Source organism: Schistocerca americana, chromosome 2, assembly GCF_021461395.2.
Source record: "Schistocerca americana isolate TAMUIC-IGC-003095 chromosome 2, iqSchAmer2.1, whole genome shotgun sequence".
Taxonomy (NCBI): Eukaryota; Metazoa; Arthropoda; class Insecta; order Orthoptera; family Acrididae; genus Schistocerca; species Schistocerca americana.
Genome location: NC_060120.1, coordinates 199,642,999 through 199,655,258, shown reverse-complemented (window position 1 = coordinate 199,655,258; position 12,260 = coordinate 199,642,999). Strand labels below are relative to the sequence as shown.

The 12,260-nt window shown below is 37.2% G+C and overlaps 1 protein-coding gene across 3 annotated transcripts in view; it reads right to left on the bottom strand.

The window, feature by feature from the left end:
* Positions 1-12,260, bottom strand: part of LOC124595018 (solute carrier family 23 member 2) — a 227,995-nt gene that overhangs the window by 53,910 nt on the left and 161,825 nt on the right. For all 3 annotated transcript variants that reach the window (XR_006978172.1, XM_047133568.1, XM_047133569.1), the window contains one exon: positions 7,675-7,880. Coding sequence is in view for 2 of the 3 variants with exons in the window: in XM_047133568.1 (XP_046989524.1) it covers positions 7,675-7,880 (206 nt within the window). In the remaining variant the exon portion in view is untranslated. The remainder of the gene's footprint in view (positions 1-7,674; positions 7,881-12,260) is intronic.

Genomic DNA, 12,260 nt, shown 5'->3' with positions numbered 1-12,260 from the left:
AAAAAGTACTAATTGTTGTATATTAGACAGAAGATTGTTTACATATATGAGGACCAGTAGTGGACCTAAGGTTGAACCTTGGGGAATCCCATACGTGATTTCTTCTGAGTCAGAATTATGTCCCTGGACTATATTGCTTGAACTACTAAGTACAACTTTTTGCATTCTTTTGGTTAGATATGACATTATTTGTTGGATGGCTACGCCATCAATCCCACAAAATATCAATATATTTAGAAGAATACTGTGATTCACATAGCCAAATGCTTTAGAGATGTCACAGAAAATACTAACCAGTGCCATTTTATTATTTAATGCTTGTGAAATCTGGAGAGTGAACATGTAAATGGTGTTCTCAGCAGAGCAACACTTCTGAAACCCAAACTGTGATTTTCTAAGGTTACTATTGTTGCTAAGTTGAGATACTATTCTAGAATACATCACCCTGTCAAAATTTTGGAGACTGGTGTCAGGAGTGAAAGAGATCAGTAATTATTGACATCTTTCTTCTCGCCATACTTAAAGAGGGATATTCTGGAAAAATGCCTTGATTTAGAGATAAATTACACATTTCACATAAGAGTGAGTTTATTACATGGGAACCAATCTTTAGTACTCTATTGGAAACTCCATCAAAACCTGATGAGGTTTTATTTTTGAGAGATCATTTTCTTAACTTCAGAAGGAAAAGTTGGTGATACATTCATATGACTGAATTGCATGAGAATTACATTTTCAACATACTGCTGTGATTTTGCTCTTGAACTTTTTGTCCCTATGCTTCCTACTATATTTGAGAAATGATTATTAATTCATCTGCTATCTGTGACACATCATTTACAGCACTTGCATTCAGTTCAATAGAGAAGTTGTCTTCTTCTGTGGCTGATTGTTCTGTCTCTCATTTCACTACATTCTACTTCTACATCTACATCTACATTTATACTCCGCAAGCCACCCAACGGTGTGTGGCAGAGGGCACTTTACATGCCACTGTCATTACCTCCCTTTCCTGTTCCAGTCGCGTATGGTTTGCAGGAAGAACAACTGTCTAAAAGCCTCCGTGTGCACTCTAATCTCTCTAATTTTAGATTCGTGATCTCCTCGGGAGGTATAAGTAGGGGGAAGCAATATATTCGATACCTCTACCAGAAACGCACCCTCTTGAAACCTGGCGAGCAAGTTACACCGCGATGCAGAGCGCCTCTCTTGCAGAGTCTGCCACTTGAGTTTGTTAAACATCTCCGTAACGCTATCACGGTTACCAAATAACCCTGTGACGAAATGCGCCACTCTTCTTTGGATCTTCTCTATCTCCTCTGTCAACCTGATCTGGTACGGATCCCACACTGATGAGCAATACTCAGGTATAGGTCGAACGAGTGTTTTGTAAGCCACCTCCTTTGTTGATGGACTACATTTTCTAAGGACTCTCCCAATGAATCTCAACCTGGTACCCGCCTTACCAACAATTAATTTTATATGATCATTCCACTTCAAATCATTCCGCACGCATACTCCCAGATATTTTACAGAAGTAACTGCTACCAGTGTTTGTTCCACTATCATATAATCATACAATAAAGGATCCTTCTTTCTATGTATTCGCAATACATTACATTTGTCTATGTTAAGGGTCAGTTGCCACTCCCTGCACCAAGTGCCTATCCACTGCAGATCTTCCTGCATTTCGCTACAATTTTCTAATGCTGCAACTTCTCTGTATACTACAGCATCATCCGCGAAAAGCCGCATGGAACTTCCAACACTATCTACTAGGTCATTTATATATATTGTGAAAAGCAATGGTCCCATAACACTCCCCTGTGGCATGCTAGAGGTTACTTTAACGTCTGTAGACGTCTCTCCATTGATAACAACATGCTGTGTTCTGTTTGCTAAAAACTCTTCAATCCAGCCACACAGCTGGTCTGATATTCCGTAGGCTCTTACTTTGTTTATCAGGCGACAGTGCGGAACTGTATCGAACGCCTTCCGGAAGTCAAGAAAAATAGCATCTACCTGGGAGCCTGTATCTAATATTTTCTGGGTCTCATGAACAAATAAAGTGAGTTGGGTCTCACACGATCGCTGTTTCTGGAATCCATGTTGATTCCTACATAGCAGATTCTGGGTTTCCAAAAATGACATGATACTCGAGCAAAAAACATGTTCTAAAATTCTACAACAGATCAAAGTCAGAGATATAGGTCTATAGTTTTCCGCATCTGCTCGACGACCCTTCTTGAAGACTGGGACTACCTGTGCTCTTTTCCAATCATTTGGAACCTTCCATTCCTCTAGAGACTTGCAGTACACAGCTGTTAGAAGGGGGGCAAGTTCTTTCGCGTACTCTGTGTAGAATCAAATTGGTATCCCGTCAGGTCCAGTGGACTTTCCTCTGTTGAGTGATTCCAGTTGCTTTTCTATTCCTTGGACACTTATTTCGATGTCAGCCATTTTTTCATTTGTGTGAGGATTTAGAGAAGGAACTGCAGTGCGGTCTTCCTCTGTGAAACAGCTTTGGAAAAAGGTGTTTAGTATTTCAGCTTTACGCATGTCATCCTCTGTTTCAATGCCATCATCATCCCGGAGTGTCTGGATATGCTGTTTCGAGCCACTTACTGATTTAACGTAAGACCAGAACTTCCGAGGATTTTCTGTCAAGTCGGTACATAGAATTTTACTTTCGAATTCACTGAACGCTTCACTCTAACTTTGACATCGTTTAGCTTCTGTTTGTTTGAGAGATTTTGGCTGCCGTAAGTCTGTTTCCAGAAGTACTGATTTCTGACATTATGTTCACATTCCTTGATTTTTTAATAGCCTTTCTTAGTAATATTGAGTAGTTTTTGTAGTGTGCAACTACTGTAGGGTCCCTACTTGTTTTTGCCAAACGATACATTTCCCTTTTACTTTCACAAGATACTTAATTCATCTAGTGACCCATTATTTTTTAATAGCCTTTTAGTGTCCTTTCTCATTAGCTTATGTGAAAAGCTATTTTCAAATAATGGTGTAAATTTATCATGTAATAGATGAAATTTTATGTTAGAATTTGGTTCACTATTAATTACATCCCAAGTCATCTCCTGTAAACTATTCTTAAAAACATTTATCCTGGAGTAATTAATTATTCTAACTGATTACCAACGATTAGTAGCCATGCTGTAAGGCACTATGTTATTTATCCTAATTAAATGTGCATCATGATCAGAGAGGACATTTGTTCCTGGGTAAACAGTTATTTTCTTTCCTTGAGCATCATCAAATAAAACATTATCTATTAGGCTCCTATTGTCTTTATCCATCCTTGTTGGAAATTTAATTACTGACAACAAATTGTAGGAGCCAAATAAGGTTTCCTGATCATTTTGCTTATCAGAATTCTTTCGAAAATCTACACTGAAGTCACCACAGACTACCCACTGCTTGCTGCTGACAGGTAGCACAGTAAGGAATCCAGATTCCTCATAACAGTTCAAAATTTCCCAGTGACGATCTGTGTATAGTTACAATTACAAGTGAACTGTTTTTTAGTAGTAATTCACAAGTGCACACTTATATGTGTCGATCACTAAAAAATCTTCTTGTCTCAAATTTTTTTGAACTTGTGTTCTGTCTTAATACACGTAACAATTCCTCCTTTCGCTATGTTAGTTCCGTATGAGTAAGCTGCAATAGTGTAATCTTTCATATGTAACTTTTTCTATCCATGTGATCATGTAGTGCTCAGACAGGCACATGAAGTCTATCTTTTCAGAACTTTCTAAATTTTCCAAATAGACAGAAAGCTCTTCTACCTTATTACTCAATCCTCTAATATTTTGATGAAATAAAACAATCCTCTAATATTTTGATGAAATATGAGACCTGTTCAGAAAATTCTGAAACTCTGTCCATAAAATTTTTCTATGCTCAACATTTGGAACTGTGTATCAATAACTAAAAGGTGTTTCGACTTCTGGAAGCAGTCTTGGTACGCCTCTCGCTGGATCATGCAAAGTGCCATCTGCAAGTTTTCTTTTATCTTGGCTATCATTGCAAATCTTTGTCCTTTGAATGGGGTTTTCACCCTTGAAAATAAAAGTCTGCAGGGGTCAGGTCTGGAGAGTATGGAGGATGAGGCAGCACAGAGCTTTAATTTTTTATGCAATAGTCACGCATCAACAGGGGTAAATGTGTGGGTGCATTATTGTGATGCAAGAGCCATGAATTGTCTCACCACATTTCAGGTCATTTCTTTCTCACAGGTGCCACAACAAGTCCTGATAATACCATTGATTAACAGTTTGTTCTTTTGGCACACATTCATGATGAACTTATACTTCAAAGTCAAAGGAAACGTGGCTTTGACATTTGACCTAACCCAGTGTGCTTTTCTCGGTCTTGGAGAACCTTTCCTGACCCATTGTGAGGATTGAACCTTGGTCTCAACATCATAACCATAAATCCAAATCTCATCATCAGTTATGATTCTCTTAAGGAACATCTCATTCTCATTTGTGTGATCTAAAATCTCTTCACAGATTGCGAGGTGAAGGTCTTTTTGGTCTTGATTCATGAACTGTGGTATGAATTTGGTGGCAGCACAATGCGCTCCAAGATACTGAATCAGGATTTCATGACATGATCCAGCTGAAATATTATATTCTTCTGCAATCTCTCAGACAGTCAGTCTGTGACTAGCATGCACAATTTCATTGAATTTCTTGACATGAGCATCATCGGTAGATGTCAAAGGGCATCCTGAACAAGTGCCATCTTTGACTTCTGTCTGGCCATTTTTAAACTATGTGATCCATTCGTAACACCAAGTATGGCTTAAGCACTCATCACCATAGGCTTCCTGCATCATTTTGTGTGTCTCTGTAAAGCGCTTCTTGTGCTCCACACAAAATGTAATACTGACGCATTGCTTGTCTAACTCTGCCATCTTGAAATTCGTAAACAGTGAGAGACAACATTCTACTCAAAATAGCACTGAGCAATAACTAACAGGCTTACAAAAATGAAACTTTCAGCAGTTAAAAATTAAACACTGGCATGTGCAGGGATGACAACTGCATTTTGCTCCAACACACCATTGGCACAAAATTTTGAATGTACTGGAATTTTTTGAACAGACCTCGTAAGCTAACCATACTTTTTGTGCATTTTTAAGCATTCTGTGGGACCATTCTGCTATTTTTGCTTCTTTCAAGACCAGGTGCCTGAATGCTGATTCTAATCTAAAAAATGTCCCTTTGACATCAGTAACAACAAGGATGATCTGTTCAAGGGGTTCCATTGCCTGGAATAAACTCAGTTTGTTCATCTGACATTTGTTAAAGTAAGATGATCTTCAGCCTCTCATTCAATATAGTGAGCTTGATTTCACTGGTATGGGAGAATAGGACTATCATTTGATAGTTCTCACAGTCAAGTGGTGCACTTTTCTTGAAGAGTGTTATGAAAATGGAGTGGCATGATTTGTCTGGCCAGTTTCCAGACATCCAGATCTCCTGACACAGCCTATGCAGGGTGTCCACACCCAGGTTACCCATGCTTTTTAGGATTTCAGTAACAATTGTCTCCTGGTCTGGTGCCCCAGAGCATGATCTACTTCTTCTCTAAGGGTTGCTAGTTCAGTGTCTGTCGTGTTCTCTTACCTTGACATTGGTTGCAGTATTCAGTGAACAGCTTGCCACAGTAATCTCTCCATACTTTGGCAATGCCTTTTGTGTCTGTGACGATATTCCCTTGGTCATCTTTGATAATCTGAGTCCTGGCTGAAAGCTCCCTCACCAAGTATTTCAACTTGTTGTATAGCTGTGAACTGTCATTCTCCATTACATGTGCCTCTAGCTCTAGGCAAATTTCCTTAATATTGTTATTCTTGTCTTTCCTGCAAGCATGTTTAATTCTGTTATTCATATTTTTCACAAGTTGTTCTTGTTGTTCTGGATCTGTGAGTTGGATGTTAAGTTATCTTCCAATCAGAGCCAAAGCTTAGTTCGGCATCTAGTGTTGTTGCTTCACTGTGATATTAATCTTTGCATTTTTGTGATCTTGTTTACTGCATCTGTGACCCATTTTCTGGCCCTCATCCCAGTTATGTCACAGTTTCCGTCTAGGTCAGGTGGTCCAGAGCTTCAAAGTACTTCTTGGAAGGTTATTGGATCAGGGGTTTTCAGCCTTTTTTACTTTATTTTAGTCAGTGGTTTACTCAACTTAATTTTCAGGTAGGGCCACAGTAGACAGTGATCATATCTGCATTCAGCACTAGGTTTTGTTTTGACTCTGTGGAAAGAGGTTTCCATCTCTTTTCAACAAGGATTAGTCAATGTGGTTCTCGTAATGTCCATTTGGGGAGGTCCGCATAAAGAAATGATGTTTGTCATGTTTAAACAAGGTGTTCATTATGGAAAAGTTGTTGTCTGTTGCAAACAGTAGCAATCAGTTGCATCATTCATTGTGTAATCTGAGGCCATATTGTCTCACAATCTCTCACAAGTGGTTTTCCATTTAAATAGTTCTGACGGTCATATTGAAATATCTCAAAATAATCATAATTCCCCATTATTGTAGGGCTGTAATGGTGTCTTCTTTGTTTGCATAGAAGTCTTCAATTTCTTGGTCATCCAAAACAATGGTGGGTAGATTTACCTGGATAAGACATAATTTATAAGGTTTGGTGTTGAGGATGAACATCAATATTCTCTTGTTGATGGATCTGTATGTCTCAACACATTGGGCCGTATGCTGGTTGACAAGAAATGTGATTCCATTCTGACCAGTAACATCTGCCCTGGCAAAGTATAAGACATGATTCTCCATTTCAAAATGTCCACAGCCTTTCCAGTGAGTTTCTGACAAGCCAAAGCTGTCACTTTGATACTTCTGTAATTCTTGTTCCACAGTGTGAAGTTTCCCTTTCTGAAGTAACCCACTGACATTCCATGTAGCTATTGCTTTACATTTGTGAAATTAGTCTGTCTTCAGTGGACCAGTAGTAAATTGACCATGCAGAGCCTGATCATTCACTTCTGTGCTGCAGGTCACACATATCACATTGTTTGCACTGGACATAAACTGATGCTGATAATTACTCGTATTGCGCAGCATGACATTTTTCATTTCTTGCCTTTTCATGTTGCAATCATTGGATTTTAATCAGGTGGTCTCCACTTGCCTTCTTGATCGTTATGCCACTGGACATCTAGTGGCTGCTCCTCCTTTAGAGGCAGTTTTCCACTCCAATAGAAAGAGGGTGCCCTATGCCCTATGCACTCATCCACCGTCTGAGGAGGCCTTTGGCACTTGATAGTGGGGGGGGGGGGGGGGGGGGGGGTTGTCCACTTATACTGAAGGTCACTCTGTGTGTGTGGTCACAGTTTAACATCACCTATTAAGTATTTATTCTACCCATGTATGGCTGCAAGTTCACCTCAGACAATGTTTCCCAATAGAACGAGCATTTAGTGTAGAACATATTACTTGTAAGTCAGGTTCATTCATCCATTGAATCTTAGACTGAGAGCAGCTACTGTATTAAAGTGCTACTGTTGGTAGTAAGTTAGGTCTGGGAATGAAACTAGTTATTATCTCAAATTTAAATCTTTCAATATACAACACACACAGACAAGAATATAACAAAAAAACATTTTTTCATTTATAAAAAACATAACTTACCAAAATAACCAATAAAAACTTGTACCAAGGCAGATACTGCTATTGCACCAGAAAGCTCTCTCATTCGAACTTGCCAAAGTTCTTGCCGTTCATCAGGACTTAAAGAAGTAATGAATTCTTCTGACGGACACTTCCATGTTGGAAGGCTCAAAATAGCAAGTGTAGGAACCAAAAATGATATAGTTCCTCCCTGCACTATTGGTAGCCTGAAATTTAATAATAGTAATAATAATAATCAATAATAATAATAATAATTATATACAACTACAGAAATCTTAATTATTGATACATGTTCAATAACCCACAGTTCCTAAATGCAATGTAACATATACCGTACAGTTAAAAGGAAGTCACACTTGATCAAGGTCTGCATCACTTTCCATTTTTAACCAGACAGAACATCTGAGAAAGGAAAGAAATAATAATAATAATAATAATAATAATAAACCCCGTGAAGGCCCAGGAAAAGAATAGGCCTCCGGTATGTTCTGCCAGTCGTAAAAGGTGACGAAAAGAACAAACCACTAATAGGGCTAACCCCCCTTTTAGTGTGATTAGTTGGTTCAGGACAGAACTAATGAAGCCTCGGACAAGTGCTGTCATGGTCGGGGATGACGCTTGAACCCTATGCCCGTCCACAATGGTAACGACACTGCTAGCCACACGGAAAATGATTTAAATCCAAATAGAGGTATTTTGCAGGATATGCTTCCTGCAACCACTCTAGAAGGAAAACAAAGACAGAGGATGAGATGGTCAGATGAAGTTAACCAACACCTCATGTTCTGTTATTACCAAGCAACAAACTTAGGAACCATCACAGCTGGATACAGATCACAAGTATACATAACATTTATTACCAGATACCCAGAACTAAAATTTTTAACAGAACAATGACTAGCTGATCAGATCCGTGTAATAATCAAAAATAACAGGATACCCCAGTCAGAATTAGAAAACATCAAACAACAAGTACAACAAATGCTGGAACAAAATAAGGTGCAATCAGAAGGAGAAGAAAATACAGTAATGGATTCAAACATCCCAGAGCAAACAAACAAAGAACAACACGCATCAATTAAACAATCAGAGGAAAACAAAATCTTAAGACAGCCACCAGAACAAGCCCAAATAGAACACAAAGTGACACACATGTTGGATATAGAAGAAAAATTTCAGCTGACATATATAGAATACAAAGACACAAATACAGACATTAGACCATTCTTGCATAGACCCCCAAATAAACCCACAAGTCAAAACAACAATAACAACTATCAACACAATCATACACAACAAAATAAATGAAAATACAACTATGGAAGAGTTACAACTACTGGTTTATATAGGAGCACTCAGTACACTAAATATACACGCTAGGCAGAGATCAGAACCAACCAACACACAGAAGAAACCCACAAAACCAGCATGGCAACACAGGCTACAGATCAGAATAGAAAAACTGAGAAAAGACATGAGACAGCTAACACAATTTATAAGAAATGAAATACCAGACAAAAAATGAAAAAGGTTAGGTAAAATCTCACAACAAGAAGCGATAGAGCAATTAGATGAAAAGAAGCAGAAATTACAAGCATTGGCCAAATGACTTAGAGAAGGAAACAAAACCAAACATTCAATACAAGCCAAAAGAAATTTTATTAGACAATAGATAACACACACATTAAAATAGACAATCCACCAAACTTAACAGGCATGGAACACTTCTGGAGCAACATATGGTCAAACTCGGTACAACATAACAGACATGCACGGTGGATACAAGCAGAAACAGACACATACAAGATGATACCACAAATGCCTGAAGTAATAATTTTGCAACATGAAGTCACCCGAGCAATTAATTCTACGCACAATTGGAAAGCCCCTGGAAATGATAAAATAGCAAATTTCTGGTTAAAGAAGTTCACCTCAACACATTCACATCTAACTAAATTATTTAACAGTCACATTGCAGACCCATACAGAGTCCCTGATACACTTATACAATGAATAACTTATCTGAAACCTAAAGATCAAGCAGACACAGCAAACCCAGCAAAATATCGCTCCATAACATGCCTACCAACAATATACAAAATATTAACTTCAGTCATTACACAGAAATTAATGACACATACAACACAGAACAAAATTATAAATGAAGAACAAAAGGCTGTTGCAAAGGAGCAAGAGGACGTAAAAAGCAACTGATAATAGATGCAGAGGTGACATATCAAGCTGAAACTAAACAAAGGTTGCTACACTACGCATACATTGATTACCAAAAAGCTTTTGATAGTGTACCCCACTCATGGTTACTACAGACACTGGAAATATACAAAGTAGATCCTAAATTGATACAGTTCCTAAACATAGTAATGAAAAATTGGAAAACCACACTTAACATCCAAATAAATTCAAATAATATCACATCACAGCCAATACAGATTAAGGTATAATATACCAAGGAGACTCATTAAGTCCTTTCTGGTTCTGCCTTGCTCTGAACCCACTATCCAACATGCTAAATAATACAAATTATGGATATAATATTACTGGAACATATCAACATAAAATCACACATTTGCTATACATGGATGATCTAAAACTACTGGCAGAAACAAATCAACAACTCAACCAATTACTAAAGATAACAGAAGTATTCAGCAATGATATAAATATGGCTTTCACAACAGACAAATGTAAGAAAAATAGCATAGTCAAGGGAAAACACACTAAACAAGAAGATTACTTATTGGATAACCACAGCGACTGCATAGAAGCGATGGAAAAAACAGATGCCTATAAATATCTAGGATACAGGCAAAAAATAGGAATAGATAATACAAATATTAAAGAAGACCTAAAAGAAAAATATAGACAAAGACTGACAAAAATACTGAAAACAGAACTGACAGCAAGAAACAAGACAAAAGCTGTAAATACTTACGCTACACCAATATTGACATATTCATTTGGAGTAGTGAAATGGAGTAACACAGAACTAGAAGCACTCAATACACTTACATGATCACAATGCCACAAATATAGAATACATCACATACATTCAGCAACAGAAAGATTCACATTAAGCAGAAAGGAAGGAGGAAGGGGATTTATCGACATAAAAAAACCTACATTATGGACAGGTAGACAATTTAAGAAAATTCTTTATAGAACGAGCAGAAACTAGCAAAATACACAAAGCAATCACTCATATAAATACATCGGCTGCACCATTGCAATTTCATAACCACTTCTACAACCCTTAGATCACATAACATCAACAGATACAAAGAAAGTAAATTGGAAAAAGAAAACACTACATGGTATGCACCCGTATCATCTAACACAGCCACACATCGATCACGATGCATCCAGCACATGGCTAAGAAAAGGCAATATGTACAGTGAGTCGTTAGGATTCATGATTGCTATACAGGATCAAACAATAAACACCAGATATTACAGCAAGCATATTATTAAAGCTCCCAATACCACAACATATAAATGCAGGCTTTGCAAACAATAAATAGAAATAGTAGATCACATCACAAGCGGATGTACAATACTAGCAAATACAAAATACACCAGAAGACATGACAATGTAGCAAAAATAATACATCAACAACTTGCCATACAACATAAACTAATGAAACAATATGTTCCCATATACAAGTATGCACCACAAAATGTACTGGAGAATGATGAATACAAATTATACTGGATCAGAACCATTATAACAGATAAAACAACACCACATAACAAACCTGACATCATACTCACCAATAAAAAGAAGAAATTAACACAACTAATCGAAATATCCATACCCAATACAACAAATATACAGAAGAAAACAGGAGAAAAAAAATTGAAAAATACATCCAACTGGCTGAGGTAGTCAAGGACATGTGGCATCAGGATAAAGTTGACATTATACCAATTATACTATCAACTACAGGAGTCATACCACACAATATCCACCAGTACATCAACACAATACAGCTACATCCAAACGTATATATACAACTACAGAAAACTATAATTATTGATACATCATCAATTACCCGAAAGTTCATAAATGCAATGTAACATATACTGCACAGTAAAAGGAAGTCAAGCTTGATCAAGGTCCGCATCACTTTCCATTTTTAACCAAACATAACATCTGAGAAAGGAAAGAAATAACAATAATAATAAAGGAAATAATCTAACATCTGACTGCAAAAAATTGATAGAATTCATGTGCCTATTTTCATTTATTTATGTATGTCTGTGGACAATTCTGCACAATGGTATTGAACTGGTTTACAGATGATTTACAGCAAGTTTGATGAATTGCAAATTTCAAAAATTCATAACTACATGCATACATAAGTAAAATGACTGATTTTTTTCTAAAAGAGGGTCTAAAATACAAACATCCAAAAAAATGTTGATATACATACATAATTACAAAAGTCACTTTATCCTGTCTGAAAGTTTTTTACATATTTGCACAGTTACATAATAACCATTACATTAATTTTTTGCTTTGAGGTATGCTTTTACACTGTATGGACAAATTTGAATATCGGCATTTG